The sequence below is a fragment of the Phanerochaete carnosa genome, assembly GCF_000300595.1.
Source record: "Phanerochaete carnosa HHB-10118-sp unplaced genomic scaffold PHACAscaffold_9, whole genome shotgun sequence".
Lineage (NCBI taxonomy): Eukaryota > Fungi > Basidiomycota > Agaricomycetes > Polyporales > Phanerochaetaceae > Phanerochaete > Phanerochaete carnosa.
In genome coordinates, this window is record NW_006767636.1 from 1,788,058 (window position 1) to 1,811,768 (window position 23,711).

Here is a 23,711-nt window from a genome sequence, read left to right on the forward strand (position 1 = left end):
ACGACCCCCCTGCCTATCAGAAGGCGTCCCACACTGCTATTAAAGGACTGCGTGGTCAGTCATGTCTCATTCACAGTCCCATGGAGCATCCCATTGAGCAAACCACACTACCCGGCAGCACCGTTCTACAGATCGCTGCAACATGGCTACGCGAGTTCAGCACGGCCTTGTATGCGCTGGACGCCGATGCGGTTGCGCGTACATTCCTGCCTGACGGCTGGCTCCGCGACTCGCTGACCTTCACCTGGAACAATCGTGCGCTACACGGGCGGAGGAAGATTGCGACATTCCTCGTAGATACGCTTCCATTTAACCCTGTCTCGAACGTGACTTTCGACGACGACCCGCACCTTGCGCCAACGTACCACTCTGGCACCGTCGAGTTCGGATTCAAGTATCACACGCCGATTGCCTGGGGGCGGGGGCACGCACGGCTCGTTCGAGGCGCGACCGGACGGTGGGAGGCGTTGACAGCGAGTACGATTATTCTTGACCTGAAGGGGCATGAAGAGCCTGTGGGTGGGGTGGACTGGGAGGAACAGGCGGAGGAGCGAACCTGGGGGCAACTTCAAGCGGACCTAAAAGCGAAGGCAGGGTCAAATCCGACTGTATTGATTGGTGAGTCTTTGCCTGGAATCGGTCATCTAACTTGCTTTTCGGGTCTGACGCAAGCGTTAGTGGGCAGTGGGCAGAGCGGCCTGCAAGTTGCCGCGCGGTTCAAGCAGATGGGCATTCCGACGCTGCTCATCGAACGTAATGCGCGCATTGGCGACAACTGGCGAAAACGTTACTCGAGCCTTGCGCTGCACACGCCCAAGGAGCATCATCAGTGTAGGTGACGCCACAGAGACGTAAACTCTGTCTTCTGATGCACCCTTCACAGTGCTGTACCAGCCTTATCCGTCGAACTGGCCCCTGTATACACCCCGGGACAAGCTTGCGAACTGGCTGGAGGCGTACGCAGACAACCAAGACCTGCTAGTATGGACGAGCACCAGCATCCGTGGACGGCCCGTGTACGATTCGGACCGAGGGCGATGGCGCCTCACAGTTGAGCGCGCGGGGGACATCGTGACGGTCACGCCCGCACACATCATCATGGCAACGGGCGTCCTTGGCGAGCCGAACATCCCCGTTTTCGCGGGCCGAGAGCGCTTCCCCGGCGCGGTGCTGCACACGACGGAGTACATGGACGCCGCGCCGTTCGCGGGCAAGCGTGTCGTTGTCGTCGGTGCGGGTAACACTGCCATCGACGTCTGCCAAGACCTCGTAGGCGCTCGGGCGGCGTCGGTGACCATGGTACAGCGCTCCGCGACGTGTGTCGTCTCGCGCTCGAATGTGCTCAAACACCTGCACGAAAAGTGGGCTCCCGGCGTGCCCGTCGTCGTCGGCGACCTGAAAAATGCGTCAACGCCCATTGGGTTCTTGCGCGAAGAAATGATTAAGCACCAGGCGGAACAGTGGGCCGAGGAGAAGAAACTCCATGAGAAGTTGAAAGGCAGCGGACTGAAGCTGACGTTGGGGTCCGAGGGGCAAGGTCAAGCAACCTTGGTGTATGAAAGATATGGAGGTGAGTGGAACTTCAGCTCTTAAACGTCGTTCAGTCTTTAATCCGTGTTGCCTTCTAGGATTCTGTACGTATCTTTCCGATTGAGCTTGCTGGATAGTTTTGAGTAGTCATTAGGGCAGGATAAGGGCGCCGCAGATCTCATCGCATCGGGCCGGATACGCATCAAGCAAGGCGTTCAGCCTGTCGCATATTCGTCGGAAGGCCTCGTCTTTGAAGACGGCTCCACACTGCCCGCGGACGTGGTTATCTTAGCGTGAGTACCTTTTCCGACGTTCTATTCGTAATCTGGGCTGATGAATGCAACTAGCACCGGATATCACAACATACGCGAGACAAACAAGCAGATCTTTGGTCCCGAAATTGTCGCTCAGATTAGTGAAGTGCACGGGCTTGATGAAGAAGGCGAGCTACGAGGAACATGCCGTCCAACCGGACATCCTGGGGTGAGTAGTAGCTTTCTTGAGACTGCTCTGAGGCTAATGTTGCTTCAGCTTTGGTTTGCCGGAGGAGATTTCTATCACTCGCGGTTTATGTCAAAGCAATTGGTAAGCAAATGTCAGGTTAGGTGTATGCGCCTGACTAAGGAGGATATACAGGGAATTCTGATTAAAGCTGGCGAACTCGGGCTGACCTCTCGGCGCACGCGCTGCTATCTGTAAAGTTGTCTGTGCATAAACTTCTCGTTGCGATCTGGCTATCTGCGCGATGCTGTATAGAGTGGCCGATTCCCAGCCGTAACCATGTTGTATACGTCACCCGCAACAATCTCCGAGTTTGTCAGCTCTAAGCTGCACCCTTTACGCCATCGTCTCCTCCGCAAAAAATTAGATAGTTCTCTTAGATAGAAGTGAGACTCAACTCAGGGACCGTCAAGGGAAAGGCGCGCACCTTGACTTGGGACCACGCATTCACCAGATCTTTCACTCGAGTGTCTAAGGATACTTGGCACAAGGGACATGTCGCACTCCTTCCGATCTCCCTGAACCTGACGTCCAGTGTTATTTCGGTGATCTCTGCAAAAATAATTGGTCGATGAGGAACAACGTTGGAGCACAGGCATATCGTTGGCCCAACGACGCACCTGGCCCAGCCTCGAGCACGAACGACGCGGCAGTAAACGCCCATGCCGATGTCGTCTTCCGCTGTTCGTTATATCCACAGGTGGGCGTGGGCGCGTGCCCGTCCGGTGGACACACGACAAGGCGCTTCAGCACGTCTAGGCGATGGCACCGCAGCATAACCAACCGTTTGAGGTACAGGGGGCCCATCTGGTTGGCGTACTCATCGGGGATGTCCTTGACGTCGTATGTCAACAGCAGCGCAGATATCGGGGTGGCCAGCTCGCTCAGATCGTATTGCGCGGCGACGGTGAAGAATTGGAGGGGCGAACTCCGTGACCGTTCGAGTAGGAGCGTGTACAGTGGTGTCCCCGGGGCGATATATTGTCGAAGGTGCATGCCATACTTCACCAGAGCCTCGATGGCGCTGACTAGGGTATGGCTAGATGGGTTGAGATATGCGCAAGATCTGTTGTATACGGTGTGGAGGACAACGTTGAGGATGTCAGAGCTCTCTGGTAGGCGGTATATGGCGGCATCGGTATTGTTGTTAGCATCTGCGGTACCAGAATGCGGGCTGTAGGACAATAGAGAGTCCCAGCGGTTTTGAGACCTGGAGAGGATGACTGCGGAGTGTGCGTAGAAGCTGACATCGTCACATGAGATGAATGTGAGGTCGGTTGGCCAGTCACCAGCGGATCTAGACTAGAAAAACGGAGTGAGGAAGAGTATGTAGATCGATGCCGCAAGCAGCCCGCACTGTGGAATGGGCAGGGTTACTTGTGCCTGATTGGATATTACGCGAGCCTTGTGGGCCGTCGATGGGACTGGATGACATGTCGTTGTTGCAACGCGTCGGGCGAGTGTTAACCCGAATGTAGACGATGACGGTAGGGGAGAGATGTAAAGATATCCCACAAGGACTGTCCAATCCCGGCGGAAAGCAACAAAAATTGATTATTCAGCAGGATCCCATGAATTATCGGTTCGGTGACTAGGAAATGATATCATTCATGACACCCACAAAGCCCACAAATGAATGGGAGATCTGGAACGGGGTAGACGATAATCTGGACCGCAGTCTGGCGGGATTGTCCTATGCACCAAGCTGAAAGTAAGATAGAAGCACTCACATCGAGGAAAGTGTGGCCCGAGGTGCAAAGAGGTCGTTGAGGCTACCAAGTGGAGATAATCCCGATAAAGTTTGTCTGTCCATTGCAAACTCGGTATCTTTATGAGTCGGTCAATCAGACGGAAGATCCAAAAGATATTTAGCCAGCGCAATGGGCCATCAGTGTATTGTGGGCAACCTCAACCAACCACATACAATATTTCATACCACAGCAGGTACCAGGCCGTTACATAGGACATGCACTATGCCAGAAATCCGGAGCAGGGATGGCCCGAGACCTCCCGAAGTAGGTCCCGTGCCAGATTGCATGAACCCGTCCCCGAGGCCTGTTGAGCTGGGGCGGCTATAGCAAATTACACAATCACATAAATTCAGAGTATATTACAGTGGACATTCGCTTGCGGTGTGTGAAGAGCTTTTGACTGCAAATTTGGCGATTACCATATGTGACCACTGACGAATCACGATAGCCCAGCGAGAAGCATAGCAGACCCGTTGAGTTCGGCAACTATCGTGGACATGATTCAGTGCCAGTGAGAACCAGCGATAAATGGCGAAACCGCGTATTTGTTTCGCTGCTTACTTGTCGAGGGCAGTAAATGCCGAAGCGCGCAACGTCGGAATCGTCGCTATATTAGACGCCTGCCTGCGCGTCGACAATGACGTCCGTTGGCACGTCACAGTGAGCGCATGAATTCGTCAAAGTCTACCGACAGCCAAGTTACCGTTGGTGTTTCTGGAAGGCTCGACCAGAGCAAAACGTACCTCATCCGCGGCAAAGCAACCGCTCGTTGGAGCCCCGCGCCGTTCGTCGCCATGCGCGGAGTATAACGCAATGGCAGACCGAGGCCAGGAAATTGCTAAAATTCTGTGATGTAGCTGTTCTAAGCGTGTTTCTCAAGCAGCGGTTTGTGGCAGCCGGATTCAACGGCGTACGTGTCATACCTTGGACCGCGTTTGATGAACGGGACGTTGAGAAAGTCAACGCCGGCTGGCGCTTTGGTGGGCGAAGTCAGACTGATTGTCGGAGCCAGATGCTGCAAAACCTGGTAAGAGCATAATTTTGGATCCTTAAGACTCGTCGGCGCACTCTATGACAGCCATTGTGTTGAATTGGTTGCTTGAGGAAGTACTGTAAACTGACCGAACGCGATGGTGCCTCGTAACAGCAACTTCATGAGTATCAGACTAGACTAAAGACTTTGAACGTGAATCTAAGAGAGAAATACGTGAAATAGTCAAAAGCAGTATCAAAAGGGGCTCGGGGGTAGTGAGAGTGGCCTAGACTGAAGTCGATATCGAGACAAGGAAATACGATAAGCGCTCTCTTTGTGGCGTTTACTCTAAAACGTCACAAAATTCCTGAATGACTACCTTCGGATGTTATAGCCGTCATTTCGTAGCTTTTCCCATACAATCTCTCTAACTCCTGCATATGACCCAAGAATATCCGAATTATCACAGCCTTCGCAATCTTTCAGTGCAGGCGGTGATATTTGTGGATCTTATTGCCTATGGTAGGCTTATACCGCCCTCATCATATAATACCTTTTCCCCTTATGATTGATCTTGTAATGGTACATGAAGAGGATTAGTTTCATCTGAAGGCCTGGACCTACACAGCAGAAAAATCGCCTTAGGCTAACAAACCATATAAATGGTAAAAGCGGGGGTGGGTCCAAAGTTGAATGCCTCCTGGAGCCTAGACCTGAGCGGCATAACGAGCTGAGGCGCTGGCTCGAAGGGCTGCGTGAAGTCCCACACGCGGCAGACGCTCCGGGGCAGCCATGCGTGCGTGTCCCGCAGTGTGCCCCTGTTTACGACAGTGTGCCGCTGTGTGCTGAGATGCCGTCAAGAGGAGCCCTGTCAAGCTTTGTCCGCGATCGCACGCGCAGTAAAAGATGTCCCGCCGGGCCTCCCCGGACGTAATGGACATCGCTTGGATGGGGGTCGCGAAGGAAGAAAGGCCTAGACCGTCGCTTGTGGTTCGAGCAGGGACAAAGAACCCGCAGAAGGCGTCGTTTAGGGGGTACGCAGCGAGAACAATGGCTATATCTGCCGTTCCACGATGGCCCCGATTGGTATTGGATACCTCGTGTCAAGTCGGAGCTTGGCTGAGCCCACGAGTGTGGCCATATTGGCCTAATCAGAAGAGAAGCTATCGCTCAGAAACATGATTCCATCCTGTTCCCCGGTCGTTGATATCGTTTCGAACTATAGCCGACAGAGATCTTCGAACGCTCTCCTCAAACGCGCTCGACCGACAAGACACCCCTCGCATGTATGTCCGGCAGATCCCTCTGCAGCTTCTGCAAGACCACCCTCTCCGGCACAGGGCCGGTGTACAACAACCGCTCCTCCTGCAGCGTAGACATCAGGTCGTTATTAATGACGGCCGCGAGCGGTGCTAAGCTGGGCAGCGTGTCTGCGTCAGCGACGTTGAGGACGCCGAGGGTGATGCTTCGGAGCGGAGCCTGCACCTCGGATACGAGCTCGAGCACCGCGCGCGAGAGCGGGCTGTGGTGACGCAGCGTTAGTTTGCGGAGCGCAGTGCAGTCGCGTAGACTAATGTCCATCTTGATCACTGTGTGCCGGGCGATCAGCGAAGCGCCGGTCTGTGGGCTCAAACTGGACATACTTTCTGCCTCGACGGTCGCGGGGAAGGTTATTTCCAGCCGGAGATCCAGCTCCTCCAACTGGTGCCCCAGCTCGCTGAGAATCCGGCCTGCAGAGGAGGAGGACCCTATCCTCGCAACGAGCGTGACAAAGCGCAGGGTATGACGTGAAGGGGTGCAATGGATCCAGTTGACGACTTCCCGAAGCCCATATGGGTAGATGTCGCCTACGTCCAGTCCGGCTGAGGTGAGCCGAAGGGGATGCAGCTGTTCAGGAAGGTTGGGCAGCACGTATGGTATAGGCATAATGATACCCAAGTGGAGATGCCGGAGGCGCGGGAGGGCCGCCGCGAGCGGATACACGAGGGTGAGATTGAGCGCGCACTGGTCAAAGATGAGGCGGTCGACGGGTGTGAACTTTGAGAACTCGTTCACGAGGCCGTGCTCGAAGGCGTCGCCGAGATCGAAGATGCAGATGAGCTTGATGGCTTGCAGCCGTGTAAGCTTCGCCGGCAGTCGTTTAGCAAATTTGCTGACCCAGGGCGATGGTACTGTGGCGAGCTCGACGGAAGGTCGGACGATGAGGGTGCGGATGTAGGGACCGACGGCGTCGTCGTGCTCGACGAGGTCTTCGAGAGCGATAAGGCGTTCATTTGAGGAGATTTTGACACATTCGAAGATGTATGGGCGGGATACAGCTCTCCACGTCTTGCACACGAGAACACAGGATGCGAGGGTCTGGCCGTCGACTCCACCGTACGCAGACTTGACGACTTTGATCACGAGTTCGATGGGGAGGGAGTCGGTAGACATTTGAGACGGAACAGGGAAGAGAGATGCTCTTTGAAGGAGAGCAGATGCTTAGGGGACGTGAAGCTGCGATGTCTGCGACTTTGAGAGGGACGCAGACGGTGGGGTGCAGAAAGAACACAGGGAACGTTTGAATCATCGATTGAGAGCGCAGGCCCGGTTAGTCCACTAACCGGCCCAGCTGGGTTATAGTTCGCAGGTGAGCGCATGTACCCTTTAGGCGAACCACGAGGACGAAACAGTTGGCAAAACGGTGAGGAAGGTCCTCGCGTCGTCGGCGCAGCTTGCACACGAGAGGCGGAGAGATTTAAGAGCAAGATGGCCAGGATCTCGTCGGTGCCGTAAGAGAGGATAGTGGTTGCTGGAGGGTGGTTGCAGGTCGACGGAGGGCCACGGACCAACGACGTCCCGACGGCCTATCCCACAACGACTCAAACAGTATTGGCTCACCATTGACGGCCCCTCAGGCATCTTTTATGCTACCGCCAGAACGCATCTGCGGCAACTCGGCCTATGCTCACAATTTTCCTCTCCAGTCGCTACACAGACCTGGGAACTCCGTGCGAAATACGAATACGACCCGACTGCAAGGTTCATTGGGGCGCCCGCGGAGGTGTATAGTTGAACTGAGTTCCAGGTTGCGAAGAGGTACGTGCACTGATAAAGTGGTGAGAGACTAGCGGGAGGGAAGCGGCGCCAGAATGAACAGAGGCAACCGGGGTCTAGCCGCATGGCCTACATGCATCGCCGCATCTTCGCGTGAAACTACCATGGCGCGCAGGCTTTCCCCATTGTCAGCCGATGCGGCACGTAGACGGTGCACAGTTTGAGGCGGGACAGCGTCGCGGACGGACGTCTTTTCGAGTACGTCGCTGTCGTGGAGACCCGCCGTCTGGGCTGACGACCGTCCGCAGCCTACGCGTCGCGTTTGATGTCTTGCACAAGACTCTGCCGCCGGACCAACAAGGAAAGCCTCAGAAGAGAGCCATCGCCAATGCTTGCAGCAGCACGCCGGCCGTCGTCAAGGAAAAAGGCGATGTCATTGCTGAAGAGAATCTCGCCGCCCTCCTAGCGCGCCCGACCGCCGACTGTCGGACGAAGCTGAAATCTCTGCAGGATATATTTCCGTTCGTCTGCAACGTGATTTTCTAATATTTTGCAAGAGTCTTGAGGCTGGAGCCGCTGAAGCGCGCCCTGCGCGTTATGACGGACTAGGCAATTTAAACGGTCCAGAGAAGGCCCGGCCTGGAGGTCCCCCGCCGCCACGGCAATGCTTCGCCTCACCAGGCCGAGTCCGTAGCAAGACGTGGAGTCCAATCGTTTTTCGTCCAGGTATTCGCGGCACCGGACGTCGTAGGATGCGTATCTGGGACAAGCGGTCCTTCGCGACTGGGCTCGGCGCTGCTTCGGGATCCGCACCTACAGGCCTTTCGCACTTCTCACGAGACTGGAAGCTATCTTCTTTGCCCTGCGTGACATTTTGCAATTGGTAAGTAGAACTCTTATGAATTCGACGGCGCTCCAAGTTATCCATACCTAGCTAGGTACGACTTGGGCCGATCGAACGACGCCCTCGTGCGGACACCATAGTCCACTGCACTGCAACAAATTCTCTGTTGATGAACACAAGATGCCAGATAGAAACGCGATAGTGGACAGCCAAGCTGCATATTCTTGTCAAGAACCAGGCAGAATCGTATGCAGATCCCCCCGCCGTGGGCACCCCGAGAAACGCGGCCCGTAGAACAGCATCGCCGGCTGAAGGCTAGACGCACGCCGTATCGAGAAGGCCCCATGCTATCTGAAAGGTTCCTCACAGGACAGCTAATATCCCGCTCATTTGGATTCGTTCACGTCAGGAGACGTTGAGGTCAACGTCGAGGATGGCGGATTCGCCGATCGGAACCCCTATCAGCTAGATGAAGAGCCAATGTGAGCATTCGAGTAGGCAAACAACAAACTTGGTGCGCACATTCCACCTGTGATTGGTCTATGCGCAAATAACACTGCCCCCGCAGCCTAATAATCGAAGATGGAAGGCCCTCTGTGATCCCTTCAACTATGGGTCATTTTAGGATTCCTGACCGTGTGTTCTTCATGCGACGGCTTACGCGTAAGGCTGCAGGACGAGCTCCCTTGCGTTCTCTGTGTTCTTCCGTGCGGCCACGGCCGCGGCCGCGTCTGGAATGACCTCATCCTCGTCTCGCTGCCGACATTGGACCGTAGCTACGGATTGACAGTAACGGACCGTTTTCTTCAAGCTTTGCTGCGGATTCGGTGAGTCCTGCGTTGAATCAGTGGACTCTCAGAGCAAGCGACACGTACGGAATGGCTATTCAAACAGAAGCGTGTACACCTCGCAGCTTAGCCCCTTCGTTCCCTCATGGGTCATCGTCCTCGTCGTGTCAGGCGTATATTCGCGGAGCTTAGTCGTGGCCATCCGGTCTCGTTGTGGACTGTGCGTCGTTGACGGCGGGAAGGCGTTTTTTGTGGATCTGCAACGCAAACGCAAACGAACCCTTCTGTGGCCCTCCTTCCTGCGACTTGCTGCGACTTGCAATAAGTAGCAGCAAGTCGCGGAAAGTCGTAGAAAGCCGCAGCGTCTTTCTGCGACTTCCTACGGCTCTGTATCGTCCATCCCGTGTCCCTCAATAAACGCGAAGCTTTTCTCAGCCCTTGGCGCGCTCTCGCTGGTTCCCATACCATCTGATCTGCCTTTTCCTGTCGTCTCGACCTCTCTTTCCCTAACGAATTGCGCGGAGGGCGAATGAGATGCGATGCCGCATGTTGATGGCCTTGTCGCAGACACAGTTCGTCACCTGTTTTCGGAGTGAAGGTCCATGTAGAGGCGTCGGAAGAAAAACACGGCCGTCTTCAGACAAGGGACTTCACTCTAACCCGCGGTTTAACCGGCTTTCGTCGAGTGGATAATTCAGCACCCACTCTATCTCTCCAAGCTGCGTGTCCCTGCGCTGCCACTTCTTCGCTATCCTCCTCGTCCTCGTCGAGACCCGCCTCCACCGCCGTCGGGGGCGTGACCTGCGTTGCGTGACCGCATGTGACGCGTGACGGGGAAGCCAGCTGTCGATAAATGCACGGTGTGGGGGTCCTGCGATGCCGCGCGAGAAAGAACAAAGTTGGGAGGGTCATCACGGTTCAGGACTGTTCTGGAACGGTTTGATTTTTTATTCCATTTTTCTCGATTTTCGAGCGGGCAGCGTCATTTATGATTCATTTCTGACGTCGTGTAGCTCTCAGTCTCGACCCCCGTGCGCGGCTTTGACGCCTGACCTGACCTGCGCCGCCGAGCCCGCGCCTGAGCCGCAGGAGCAGAACAACGCTTTCTGCACCAACTCTTACCACTCCCTACTCACATAATGCCTGGACACTATCCCAGAAATTGAAGAGATTAATTTTTTTACTCTGGTGCCGGGAGAACATTTTGGCGCGGCAATGACTGACTGTTCCTCCTCATTTGCGCTTCGTTTACCCTTCGGTGTAGCTCATCGTTAACCACAGCTTCCTCACTCAGACATCGACCAGGACGTCGGCGCCATGATGCAGCCACAGAGTTTTGCGATCGTCTTGACGTCAGTATGACGAAAGGAAGGGGCTTAAGGGGCTTAGGTGCGCGACGCAGGGCTTTCAGGGTATCATATGCTCGCAGACGAAGATTGGATCAGGTCCGTTTTGAAGCGTGGCTACAACCGTGACGACGGTCTTCCAGCGAAAGGGAAAGAAAAACAGAACAAGAAGACATAGTCAGTGCAGATATACTCTTCGGATACTCACGGACCTCGGCCCGCCAATTGTTCGCTCGTCAAATAGTCCTCAGCAACATGAGCACTCTTCGTTGGCCAAATGCAAGACCTGTGCTCGGTTGTGCTCGGTTGTGCAGTGCTTGAGGTAGACGTTCGCTGAACACAGCTTTCTTAACAAAACCGTTTAACAACACAGGAATTTTATCCGACATAGCGTATGGGTACAAAGAGTTTACATCAATGCAGTGCCAGTTTTGACCACTTTGCACGCCTCGCAACATACGCTACCGCTACATTCTCACCGTTACTTCCGTAGACGTCGTCAGGTTTGTCGTAAACGTCAGCGCCAGTTCGAGTCAGACCACATACTGACCTCAGGTCACCGGATGCGCCCGCGGTCAGCATCCGTTCCCGTACCAACCCCAGTTTGCGATTCGGCACCGCAGTTGGCCGTGGGCGGGTATCTGCTCGGCGGCACGTGCAGGATCTCCTTCATGGCATTGACGTGGCGCAAACAGCCTGTTGAGGACCATCGGTTTTCATATCATACGCTTCGCGCACTCCTCGGACCTCGGCGTCACCTTCATGCTGAGCAGGAATCCGGAGCGCCGCGAGCGTGTGGACGAAGAGCGGCGTCTCCGGCATAAGATGCACACGCCGTACGCGCGCAGACCCATGACTGCTGCGCTGCTGGCAGCGTGTCATTCTTCAGGGAGATACAGCTATCTTGTTCCTCAATTGGCCCGGTTGGAATATCACAGGGAAGAGAAAGTTGAAGTTGCTCTCTGATTGCGGCGTGAGCAGGCCTGGGCAGGCGTAGAAGAAGACGCAATCGGAGGACAGGAGGACAACGTCCGGCGGAACTGAAAGGATGTCGGCATTCGGGTAGAAGACGTGCTTGCTGGCCGCGCAGGGCCTAAGATTGGACCACAAATGCACCGGCGGACCAACGAGGACGCGTGCCAAATGGTACATGAACGATGGTGGAACCAATGTGATGTTCATGACTTCTAGATGCAGTGACCTTACAGCATGCTTGGGAAACCCCTCATCCTTATGCACATGCGCTGATCCCGCGGTAGACACGCCTCAGCAACTTCAATCCCTGTCCTATAACTTGTGTGGTCGCTTCAGACTTGCCCTTTGCAGGTCTACTCCTTACGGCCCATTCCCCCAGTGTAATTAATAATTAATTTCTACGCATTGACACTTTAAGGACAGCACTAACCATATACAGACCTATTGAAGCCCTCGGCCAAGCAACTGCAATTGAGAGAAGACGCACCGAAGACAAGAATTCTCAGGATGCTCTTTTATCCTATCATGTAACCTTGGTTAAGTCGAGGAGCTGCGCCTTGTAGCGTCTGAACCCGTGCGACTAGGGCACTCTTGCAATTGTCACATGCCAACATGCCTGACAAGGACCCGACTTCGACGGTGATCATGAGCGTTGGAGCCGGGTCGCCGCAGCCCGCAGTGAAGGATGATGTTGAGAACCGTAGACGGGTCTGCCTGCGCAATGAGTCAGCTGTCGCCCTAGTTCCCCTCGGGCGACAAAAGGGAGTTGAACATAAAAGTGGACGCCATCCGAAGAGACGATCCGATGGGCTGGGACAATGAGTGCGTCGTAAGCAAAGGCGGCGGAGCAAGGTACGATGAGGGGGTTGAGGATCCAGTCTCTGTCGAGCAGCACTTGCATTGGACTTGAAGGTGGAAAGGGGAGCTCGTGGGGCGTACGGGCAACTTGAAGTCTCAAAGACTGCAGAGGCCGCAGGATTGAGACTAACAGAACCTGCGGGGGAAAGCGGCTGTTTTCCGTTGTGGGACGTGTCTAGTAGAGCTTGTGTCGACTGTCTCACAATGCTAGCGTAGCATGAGAGACCGAATTGTGACCGAAGGGAAATGGTGGATCCCACCCGGCGTCGAAGACGAATATTTTGTAACTTCCAGCCGGATAGGCTCATTCTGCAGGGATAAACAGAAGCAGTCGAGACGCGGAGAGAAATTGAAACTGTCTCCAATTATCGTGAATGGTTGTGAGCTAACGGGAAGGGGAGAATGATGGCCTATGCCAACAAGATGAACGTAACTCGAGTTACTTCGACCCTTCGCAAGCGCCGGGGTGGGCAGTAACGCCGGCACTACGCGAGTGGTCAAAACCTCCAGCATCCGCAACATGAAGACGAGGCGAAGCTCGTCTTCACATGGTGGGTCTGCTAACAGCATTGCTTTCACCTGCTGTCTTGGAGCGGATGGTAATACATTGCACCTTTACGACCAGACCGAAAGGAAGCGCCCATATCGGGTTTTTCCGACAACTCCCCAAAATCATCGTAATTCGAGAAAAAATTAGCGGGGTCAGTGCTCGACGATGCCGGTATCACCCTGGATCATGAACATGCATGTTAGCCGAGCTTCTTCTAAATCTGAGTTTGCACCGCCGCAAGTCGTGTCGTAGTCGTCACGGTACTTCGGCTTCCGGGGCGAAGTTGGAGCGAGCCACGCCACTGTTTGACCATCCTTTGGTCATGGTTGCAAGTACGTTTCTTAGCAGTGGACTTCATGGAAAGAGACAACAGATATTTATCATTTGTGACTATACCTGACGAGCGGAAGGTTAATTTCTAGCTGTTCGAGTGTTGAAGAGCATGGGGGCTACACCACTGCGTCACAGACGAAGGTTCGTTCAGAGTAGTTCTACAAGAAGGATGAAGACTTACAACGTTTAATCTTTCAAGCACGGAAGACGATAAGATGCCCTCTGAAGTGGACCTCAGGAAGGGCCATCTGGATCCTCTCTCGGACAATGTGGATGGCAAGAGGTCCTTGATAACCGATACGGACGGCTTTGAGAGCGCTCAATGCCTCTCGGGCGAGGGGAGCGGCGAGCATCGACAGATCCGGCAGCTGCTCGGGGTCGTCCGCTTCGCTCGTGACGGTGAGCGAGATCGTTTCTAAGTGGGGAGAATTCAGCTCATTAATGAACCCGAGGGCCGCCACCGACAGGACGTCATTATCATAAAGGGCGAACGAGCGCAGCCTGCTGCATTTGACGATGCTTATGTTCTGCTTCATCGCTACAAAACTTGTGAGGTAAATTTTGGTCGCTAACCGGGGCAGAAACTCACTTGCCGTCTCCAGAGGCAGTCCCAAAAAGGCCTCGAGTTCTAAATCGAGCTCCTCGAGCTCTCCGCCCACTGCCTCGATGAACTGGCCCACAGCTCTCGAGTCGTGTAGACGCACTATGAGCCTCAGGGAGCGAATGCTCTGCACGGTCTCGGTCGTCGCGAGCCAGGGCAGGACACTCTCCATCCCGTCGAGGTACGCAGGAGTGAAATACATGTCGAGCGACTCGAGGCGTGGGCCGCGCAGCTGCTGCAGGTTCGGGCCCCCGCCACCATGCAAGGTGAGCACGGCCGCGATGACGAGGGAGCGGAGCGCGGGCAGCGCGGAAATCACTGTGTACAAGAGCGGGGGGTCCATGAAGCAGGCGCGGAGCGTGAGAGTGTGGACGGTGGTGAAGTCGGCGAGCTTGGGCCCGAAGTCCACGCCGAGGTTCGCGTCCTGCTCGTGGAGGTCGATGAGCTCGATGGCCTGCAGGTTCACGAGCAACGGCGCAAGCAGGGACGGCACGTCCGTGACCCAGGCCGCCGAGTCTAGCACTTGGGCAGACTTTGGGTGGGCGACGAGAATGCGGATGTGGCGAGTGACGTCTGGGTTGGATTGGAGGAAGGCTTCGAGGCTTTCGAGGCCTGTCTGGGTGGTGACAACAACTCTATGGAAGACGTATGGACGGCTGATGGCCTGCCATTGGAGACAGACAAGGGACGCAGCCTTCAAGGTTGCTCCGTCTGCCTGGTCACAGACGTGGCCAACAACCTTGTTAACCAGCTCTGGGGGGAAATGACGATTTGCCATGGTCGACGACTTTTTTTCAGCTCCCAGCGATGGTTTACTGGACGGTGGCAGGGAAGATGAGGTAGATATGGAGAGATATACTGCTCAGACTGCTGATATAGGTGACGCGGGGCGGTATTTAGAGCCTTGACCATGTATGGGGAGTAGGGTTACAGCGGCGAGGTAACTTTGGCCAATATGGGGGATGTGCGCTAGCTGGTGAGCCGGTGGCCGGACTGACCTGGCTCAAGGGCCTCGACAAGCGGTGTCCAGGACGGTGAGATAATGTTCTACCGTGCGACAGCCTTTAAGATTCGCCAGGGGCAGGTTGGCAGATGAAGACGGCGGTAAGCTGGCTGCCTGTGGTGCCTGAGGGTGCGAACGGAGCCTTCGAGCTTGTTGAAGGAGTTGAAAAAATCTGGGCTGGCTCACGATCCATAGGGGAAAATGTAGAAGGCAAGACTGGACGGAGTAGGTGCGAGAGTGGGGATGAAGACACGCGCCAGGAAGGCGGAATATTCCGACAAGCCAAACCGTGGCGGGGCCCGGACAGCGGCACGACTTCGCTCCCCAAGGACAGCCTTATTACTCAGCCAACAAAAGGCGAAAAGGCATGCACGAAAGCTCCGGGCGAAGCCGTGCTAACCCACTTGTTTTTAGTTTTCAACGGGCCAGTCCTACTCAATAATCGATATAACGATCTTATAAGTACACCATCTGAGCCGACCGCAGTAGCTTCCTGGGGTCACTCCCACTCAGCCTCCAGCAATAACTCACAGGTGCACATTCAGCTCACACGACCCAAGTCACACTTACCTCCTCTTTCACCCCAGGCCGGCCCATAGCTGGCTCATTCCAGTCGATGCCCAATCAACAACGCCGCTGTTAACATCTTCGACCCTAGATACGCAGCATAGTGAAAATATCCCCATAGCGGCGACGAAGATCTCGAGCTTAGATGTTCCTACGAGTGCTCCGGCCAAACAAGCTTTCGAGTTGCATGAGCAGCCGCCCAGAATGCAAGCCCGATGCAGTCCAGGCTCGCGTCTGTCGACACGGCCTCTACTCTGTGATCTTCAGGCCGAGGTTAAGAGGCGCGACGGCTCGCAACTATCTCGTCCGGCGATATCGTTACGGGCTCCAGAGGAGCAATGAACGGTGTCCGGCGCAAAGAACGAGGGAGCTCGGCTACAAGTGCTGAAACATATCCTCAGGCTATATACATACGAGACGGGAATGAGGTGCGCTGAATCTGATGGCGACAATAGATGCAACCGCCGTAACATTGGACCGATGCGGCGCAACAACGCAGGCCGCACTCAAGAACAGCATGCTCAAAATGAGTTTCTAGCTCTCCATTACTGACAGCGCGCGGGCGACACCAGCAGTCGGCGGTCACAACCTGCACATGGGGCTCGAACTGGCGGCTTGCGTCGAGACTCAGCTCGGCCACGCTTGTCCTCATAGGCACAAAGCATTCTCCGGTGCGCGTCAGCCTCTTCCCAAGCATCACTAATCTGCTTCTGAGCTGGACACGCGAGTTGGGCTTATTGCAAACCCGAAAACATCTCGTCTTCGCCGATGTCAACTGACCCGCGGGCTTAGGGTCCAAGTTGCTGAAACACGGCCATACTCATGGTTGAAGCTTCTCGCGAAACTACCTACATACCTTTGGTGACCGTCCTGTGAACGTCTTGCTCATTTTGCATGCGAAATCTGAAGACAGACAGGCCTACCAGTGGTCCAGCGTTCGTCAGACGGTGATGGGTCTCGGTTGATTGCAGTCTGTCTGTTTGAGTGCGAGGAGGGTTTCCCGCTTAGTATCGAATGTCTGCTATGTATTATTGGTGATATACCTGATTTCAAGTACTTCTTTTGGTTCAACTCTGGCGCAAGTACTCTCCGACTTCGCCGCTTTGAATCGGCGCCCGTCGTTTATCCCCCCGCGTCCAAGGCTTCTGGCTCTAGTTAGACGCAGCGGATGGCCCCTAAACTCGGTCACAAATGACAAAAGGTCACACTTATGTAGGGAAGCTGTTCTGTTCGGGTCAGAGGGCGCGAGCGTGCCAAGATTAATATAGCTCTTGTGGACGACAAGCACGGCTGGAGCTAACCCTGCATGTCTCGATTCAAACGCAGGACTATGTGTGTAAAGCTTCAGAGCATGCATAAGAGGTTCTTAGTACTGCACACCGTTTTAGTCTTCGTTCCATTTCAGTCGTAGTTAGCCAAGGCCTGTGCAGGCACGCCTGACAGCATCCAACGTCAACCTAACGCCGAAGAGGTTTCCTATGTCGACATTAAGTAGAGCATATGGTAACAGTTTTATAGGCTCAACAAGGACATAGTGACATCGATTCTGACGGGGCAATCAACACACTCCTCGAGAAGAGTAAACAGAACATGATTTAATAACAAACTGAGAAGTGGGGCACGAAGAGCATCATGGCGTCTCGACACTGATAGAGTATTAGCCACAGCGTAATAGCAGGCAAATCGTGCATCCGACTGCCGTATGAAACGACCGAGGATGCGCGAACCCAGTGGGGAAGTGGTACCTTGAGACGCGTGCGGATGTCCCCGCACGGAGGTAAGATGCTCTTCATAGTATCTAGGGACAGAGGCTATGGTAGGGATATCTGTGGTATAAAAGTCTCTGACACACCAGAAATCATCTCGGCTGTGTCGCTCCGCTCTCTCCTACTCCTGAGCCCAGATAAAGATCCATCCTAGACGGCTGAAGCATGCATATTTCGAAGGCCGTTGAGCTCGCCACCTGAACACTAGGCAGGCGGTGGGACAGGACTGAAGAAGCGCAAGACCGTGCGCAGAGCCCAGCAGCAGGATGAAGAGCCAGGAAACACTCGTGAGCGTGTTCTGACCGCGCTTGGCCGTCGAGGACAGCGAAGAGGCTGAGAGTAATCGTGCGCATCAAGAATACTAAAACCGGGGATGGAGGAGGGACAGCAGGGTTTACACCACGACAACAGAAAGTCGGAACCCTGAACAAGGTGAAAGATATGTGAAGGCAGGTGTTGAGAGAATTGAGGGAAAAATCGAGGGATAATGCACCCGACGGGCTTTTGTCTGGGGCGGTGGGCGGGCGTCGTAAGCGCCGACGTCACCTCTGACGCAGATAGTGAGCCTGGACCTAATGAGGCTCTCACCGATGCTCCATAGACTTTGCGTCAGCTTTGGGACATATAGTCCGTGGCAACGGGCCTGAAATCGCGGAGCATCGTTGCAGCTCTGAATAGTCTGCATTGCCGCCAGCCCGCTACTGCTCACGCTTGCTGTTGCCGACTCCTTCGCTCATAAGCCATGTTCAGTTCTACGACATCAATACAACTCAAGCTCATCCAGTTATTTGATTATTTGACGGTACTCACCACCTTGATGTCTCGGGCCGCGCAACGAAAAGGGCGAGTTTAACGTTTGGACAAGCCTCATTCCTCAGATTTCACCGGCCTCAACTCTTGCCTGCGTGTACGACGAGAATTGAGCTTGAAAGCTTGATCATTTGAACCTCCGCTTCGTGGCGCAAGAAAGTGGCGCTGGGTATTAGGTATGGCCGAGTAAACAAGATCTTGATCGCCCAGGATGGTCTATGACGGAGGTGCAGTAACTCGCTCCATCTTCACGTACAGGAACATTTGGGTTGTACTTACAGAACTAGTGCAGACCGCATCTACCCGTCACCGCGCAGCCACTTAGGTAATCCACATTTCAATTCACTGACATTTGTATGCTGGGTTTCTCCAGGGTATTCAGCAAGGCGCGAAAAAAAAACAACAACAAGAGCATTTAACCGAGATTCGAGCACACATCTGTATCAGCGTAGGATCAAGTCAAACTCGCTGCGAGAGAGCATCTGGACTAGTGGCGAAGTTGTACCTTTCCTTGCGGGGCACTTGTAAATCGCTTTGGGTACTTGCCAGATTAACTATGTCTCGAAAGTTTTTAGTTTTCCCATACAGTAGACGAGTGTATGATGGCAACTGGAAGCGGAGTGTAGCATTTGATGGCGAGCAACTGTATGGCTCGTGGTCCAGTGTCCGATAAGAAACCGCCCTCGTCAGGTGGCGGCGTGGGCGACAACTTGCGCAGGAACGAGGTGTAACGCGTCATCTTACTACCGTGCACCATCCTAACTTTCGTTGAGACGCCGATCCTTTGAAGCAAGTTATCCCTATAGCAAAGCCGAAGGTCGACCGGCCACAATTAGCGTCGACGACGTGCATTCTTGTTGCAACTCATCTATTTGGCGGGGAAGGGCATTCACCCATATGTAAACGAGCATTATATAGTGTCAGAAGTTCCAACCTAATTATACGGGGTAGGATTGTGCAGGAGATATTCATAACAACAGAGGGAAACAATGACTCGACTCGAACACGACGCACGGCGATACAACGGAACGAAGAGATACGTGAACGTACAAAGGAAGGCAAGGAAGATGCGAGAAGTACAGTGAGTTAATCACCTAGGCAGTCGTCTGCGAGTGTTCTTCCGCGATGCGCATGACTTCCATCAAGAACATCTGCTCCTCCTGGCTCAGCGAAGTCGTCGCCCGCTGATAATTGTGGCCGTCCTTCATCTGGAAGCTCGTCAGGGCCTGCTTGAAGGAAACGTACGGGTTGACTGTGTCTAGTGGGCTGATGTAACCGAGCTCCTCGGCAATATCCGACTCGTCGTCAGAGAACTCGGAGATGTCGTCTCCAGCATCGTGCTTCAGAGACTTTTCGCGGAGCCGTGCGCCCTCATTCGCCAGCATCTCAATGTAGGCAGAGTCGGAGTCCCACACGTCATCTGGAGCAACATTAGGTGAGACTAGAAGGCCCAGTCCCGAAGTCGATGCTTACGTACCCTCCTCGTCACCAAGATTCAGAAGACCATCGTCGTGGTCGCCATCAGAATCGGTGTCCGCCTGGAAAGACTGCTCGAGCTCCTTGCGGGCTACAAACCGAAGTCAACATCGATACCCAACAACATTCTGCCTGAGACTCACCCTCAATGGCGCGAGGGAGGTCCTTGAACACCCTCAGCGCGCCCCCAACGATCTGCGGCCAACCGTCCCGGACAGGTTCGGGCACAGTCGACGGGTCCATCTCGAGCAGCGCGCAGAGCGCGGTGAGTGTAAGCTTCTTGTCATGCACGCGCGGCAGACGGGTGTCGCTGTTGATCGCCTCGAACCACGTGTCGAAGAAGAGGCGCGATGTGCCAGGGCGGATGGCCTCCATGATGCGCAGTGCGGCCGTAGGGTTGTAAAGTACGGTATTGATAAGTACCTCGAGGTTCGCGAGTCGGAGCGAGTTTGTCTGAATGCTGTCTATTAGGTTGAGGGCGGTCTGAACGATAGTTTGCAGGCCCTTCAGGAGCAAAACTGTGAGTTATGTGTAGAAAATTGCATGGCAGGAGCAACGTACTTCATCGATGTGACCGCGGAGGTTCAGCAGTAAAGACTCTGCGAGCTTGCAGCCGTTGACGGCGTCGTTTTCGCCGAGGTGTTCGCTGGTGACCGAGGTCGTGTAAATGTCCAATGCCATCTGCCTATAGTCCGAGCGCGCCTTAAAGACGTCACTGCCAAACGAGACAAAGTTGTCCAGCGACGGCAGCATCTCTGCAAGAACGCATCAGCCAAATACGCTCAACACGAGTTGATCCCCACTGACCATCCAGGAAGTCCACGGCATCGGACTTGAATAGCTTATAGGTGAGCTCGAAGACGGGCCACATGCTCGGCACGACGGCACGAAGCTTGAAGGTAAGGCTGTCCACAAGTTCGTACATATTGTCCAGGAGATCTACGGCCGTGATCAACACCTAATCATTGAGCTTTCATTAGAAGAAAAAGAAACGCACCAAGAAGCTTATTCTTCAGAGTAAGAACAATGACGGGGATGATCACTTCCTGCACTTGCGCCAGGATCTCGGGCGACGAGTCTACGGACGCGACGATGGTTGTAATCGTCTTCGCAACACCCATCGCAGCAAAAACCTTGTCCTCGCCTGCATCGTCCATGATACGCTCCAGGTCGACAGCTTTGCTGTCGGTAGCCTCTTCCGCGGCGATGCTCTCCAGAACGAGGCGCGTGTAGGTTTCGCACTATCAAGCGCTCGTTATGTAAGCACCTGAGCCAAGGTCGTGGAGGAGTGAGACAGCTTACCAGGCGGGCGGTGAGTTCAGCAGCAACGGGAAGAAGTTCGGCCTGGTAGCGATCCACCATAGTCTCCATGCAAGTATTCAAGATATCAAGGTCTGTCTCCTCGGACAGCTTCAGCAATGCTAGTCAGATGCGTCAGCCTCGACGTTTCATCTTCGCGTCCAAACTCACTCTGGATGACCTTGCCGACCTGGGGGGCGACGGCATCTTTAACTACATTACAAAATTATGAGCGAGACACGGAGAGCTGAAGATCAGGCGGCCGGGACGTACCAGACTCGTGGTTGATGACCATCTCGGTAACAGCAAGAGCTGCATGAACGCGGACAGGCAACTCAGGATCATCCAGGCACGTGGCAAGTGCATTGAAATGCGACTGGAGGTGCTATACGTATTGTAATTAGCAGAAATTCGTCACAATCAGGCGTTGCACACGAGGCCTCACCTGTTCGCTCGACCACTTAAGACCAGATTTCTCGACCGTTCCAAGGACTTCACAGGCCTGCCAAGCACAATCAGAGTGGGGACCCCTGGGTTTTGAGAAGACGACTCACGATCGCGCGCATGTACGGTTCCGATGCTGCGAACTCGGGAAGGACATGTTGCACAGAGAACTGCTCCATGTTGTCCTTTACGTCTGGGTGTCTCATGATGAAGTGGCCGAGAGCCGCGGTCATGTTGAGGGCGCCGAATCGTTGAGGAGCAGCAGGCTTCCTGCGACAAGTCAGCTGCAGCGCTATTAGAAGCGGGAAATTTTACGTACGAGTTCAGGACGCGGTTTATGAACCCAAGCAAAGGCATGAATGCAATTTTTGTGCGGTTGCTGGCGAGCGACAGCAGGAATGACGTTGCTGCAGAAGTAGGCGTGTCATACGCTTCGAACTCGTCTGGAATGAAGCTACGTGGTCAGTGGTGGTGTTTTGTTCAAAGTGGACAAGCGTACCAACGGAGATGCGCAGATACTCGATGGGGTCCGATTCCCACTGCTCCTCCTTTGTCGCATTAAAGCAAAGCTGAGGGAACACATACGAAGAAACAAGGGTCTCGAAGTGGGGCTTGAGCATTGCCCAAGTCGACTTCGGCTTCACGCTGAAAAGAGCGCGTTTGAGTCACCTTACCGGTGCATTAGCGATGCGACTACTGACCACTCAGTGAAGAACGCGAAGATCTGATATTGACACTTCTTGGAGAGCCATGCTTGACCAGATACCACAAGCTCGACCTGGTGCAAGTAGATCTTGAAGATCTCGGGAGCGAATGTCGTGACAAAGTGATGGGCAAAGTCCGCGTATTCCTGCTTCATGGAGCTAGGGAGCTGTGAAGGGTTACCGAAGCGATTGAACAGGCGTCCTAAGATGCCGTACGACCACTTCTTGGCCTTCCACCACTCGCTGCGTTCCCGCTCTTCTTCATCCTCAGGAACGGCCTCCTTGGGGATTTGAAGGTTGACAACCTGAAAGAGAAGACGACCCCAGGGAACCAAGCTCTCGGGGCGCTGCTGATGTGGACTAAGGTGTAGGACGATGCTAGTCTTATAGGTCTTCAGGATAAGGTGGAGCATGAGAGGGATCTCCTGGCTTGCATTCGCTGGCGGAGTGTTGAGAATCTGAGTGGCAATGTTGACGAGGGTGGGGAAGAGTTGGGTGGCGAGCTCGGGAAGGATATCCTGAGTTTGGCGGAAGCTGCACATCTCGAGTGAGCGTTTCAAAGTCCTAATGCTTGAGAACGATTGGTTATTTACCGGAATGCCCTGACCATTTCCAGAGAAGCCACACATCCCGCAACAACTTCGCGGATATTGCTACTCGCGAGCAGCCGCTTTACGTCATCTAATAGCGTCGGCCACTGCTCGGGGAAGTCGCGTGCGACGATATTTTTTAGGGTGCTCGCGAGCTGGACAGTAATACCACGCGAAGGGGAGACGGAAAGAAGTTGAAGTATGGAGCCTTTGAGGGTGCTCCTGTCCGACTGCGCGATGGGCACTTGATCTGCGCGAGGGCTAGCGGCATCGACGAAATATGAAGTATACACACGATTTTTCAGATACACCGCGCCCGCTTGCCGCGTGGCCCTGCACAACGCTCAGCACACGAAGACACGTTGAAATCACGTTCCACACGTACATGTCGACGTTATCGTTGGCGATAATCTGCAACAGGGCAGTAATCATGCCTTCCTGCGCGCCGAGCTGCGAATTTTGGTGTCAACTCCAGAGGATCCGCACATAGACTGCCGCCTCTACCGACCTTGCGGATTTGGAGCTCTCCGCTCTTCTGTACATTGGGGTCAGAGCTGTAGGTCGTGGCGAAGAGGTTGGACAGTGTTTGCAAGTCCATCTTGCTCTACAGGGGGTCAGGCGACGTTGTGGTTCGAGAGTAAGTTTGTTAACGCACAATGTTTTGAGTATAACGTTGAAGAGACAAAGAGAAAGGGGTATCGGTGCAAGGTGGACAAAGGCGAGAGGAGAGCCAGAAAATTGTAGACGCGAGTTGAACAGGCCACAGACCACGCGCGGAAATTATTGGCTGCTTTGATGGGTGACATAAGCGCAATGACTATCGTATACTCAGCCCTGCACAAGCTTTACGAGTAGTGTACGTTCATTATATTCAAATACATCTACTGCTAGTATCCAATGTCCGGATATTCAAGGGTTACACAATATCATGACGGAATTATAGGCACCGAATATCCACACAGTCCG

At 54.2% G+C, this 23,711-nt stretch overlaps 5 protein-coding genes across 5 annotated transcripts; 1 reads left to right on the forward strand and 4 right to left on the reverse strand.

Moving 5' to 3' along the window:
• The first annotated feature begins 65 nt into the window (after positions 1 to 65).
• PHACADRAFT_128178 (uncharacterized protein) lies at positions 66 to 2,623 on the forward strand. Its single transcript, XM_007399775.1, has 8 exons — positions 66 to 618; positions 679 to 831; positions 884 to 1,570; positions 1,629 to 1,634; positions 1,685 to 1,823; positions 1,878 to 2,013; positions 2,062 to 2,115; positions 2,167 to 2,623. The coding sequence occupies exons 1-8, from the start codon at positions 81 to 83 to the stop codon at positions 2,227 to 2,229; spliced, it is 1,776 nt and encodes a 591-aa protein (XP_007399837.1). The 5' UTR covers positions 66 to 80; the 3' UTR covers positions 2,230 to 2,623.
• Positions 2,624 to 5,290: 2,667 nt separating this feature from the next.
• On the reverse strand, positions 5,291 to 7,188 carry PHACADRAFT_150994 (uncharacterized protein; the record flags this gene model as incomplete). The annotated part of the gene is made up of 2 exons (XM_007399776.1): positions 5,291 to 6,252; positions 6,574 to 7,188. 2 exons carry the CDS (start codon positions 7,186 to 7,188, stop codon positions 6,007 to 6,009), a joined length of 861 nt encoding a protein of 286 aa, XP_007399838.1. The 3' UTR covers positions 5,291 to 6,006.
• A 6,491-nt stretch (positions 7,189 to 13,679) lies between these two features.
• Positions 13,680 to 14,888, reverse strand: PHACADRAFT_150999 (uncharacterized protein; the record flags this gene model as incomplete). The annotated part of the gene is made up of 1 exon (XM_007399777.1): positions 13,680 to 14,888. The coding sequence occupies exon 1, from the start codon at positions 14,862 to 14,864 to the stop codon at positions 13,680 to 13,682; it is 1,185 nt and encodes a 394-aa protein (XP_007399839.1). The 5' UTR covers positions 14,865 to 14,888.
• Positions 14,889 to 17,126: 2,238 nt separating this feature from the next.
• PHACADRAFT_262510 (uncharacterized protein) lies at positions 17,127 to 17,875 on the reverse strand. The gene has a single exon (XM_007399778.1). It carries the CDS (start codon positions 17,773 to 17,775, stop codon positions 17,515 to 17,517), a length of 261 nt encoding a protein of 86 aa, XP_007399840.1. The 5' UTR covers positions 17,776 to 17,875; the 3' UTR covers positions 17,127 to 17,514.
• Positions 17,876 to 19,326: 1,451 nt separating this feature from the next.
• PHACADRAFT_102115 (uncharacterized protein) lies at positions 19,327 to 23,343 on the reverse strand (the record flags this gene model as incomplete). The annotated part of the gene is made up of 17 exons (XM_007399779.1): positions 19,327 to 19,673; positions 19,710 to 19,799; positions 19,852 to 20,212; positions 20,270 to 20,463; positions 20,516 to 20,647; positions 20,706 to 20,949; positions 21,011 to 21,129; positions 21,179 to 21,220; positions 21,281 to 21,392; positions 21,453 to 21,509; positions 21,562 to 21,717; positions 21,767 to 21,894; positions 21,951 to 22,096; positions 22,153 to 22,689; positions 22,749 to 23,078; positions 23,131 to 23,195; positions 23,254 to 23,343. 17 exons carry the CDS (start codon positions 23,341 to 23,343, stop codon positions 19,327 to 19,329), a joined length of 3,150 nt encoding a protein of 1,049 aa, XP_007399841.1.
• Positions 23,344 to 23,711: the final 368 nt, after the last annotated feature.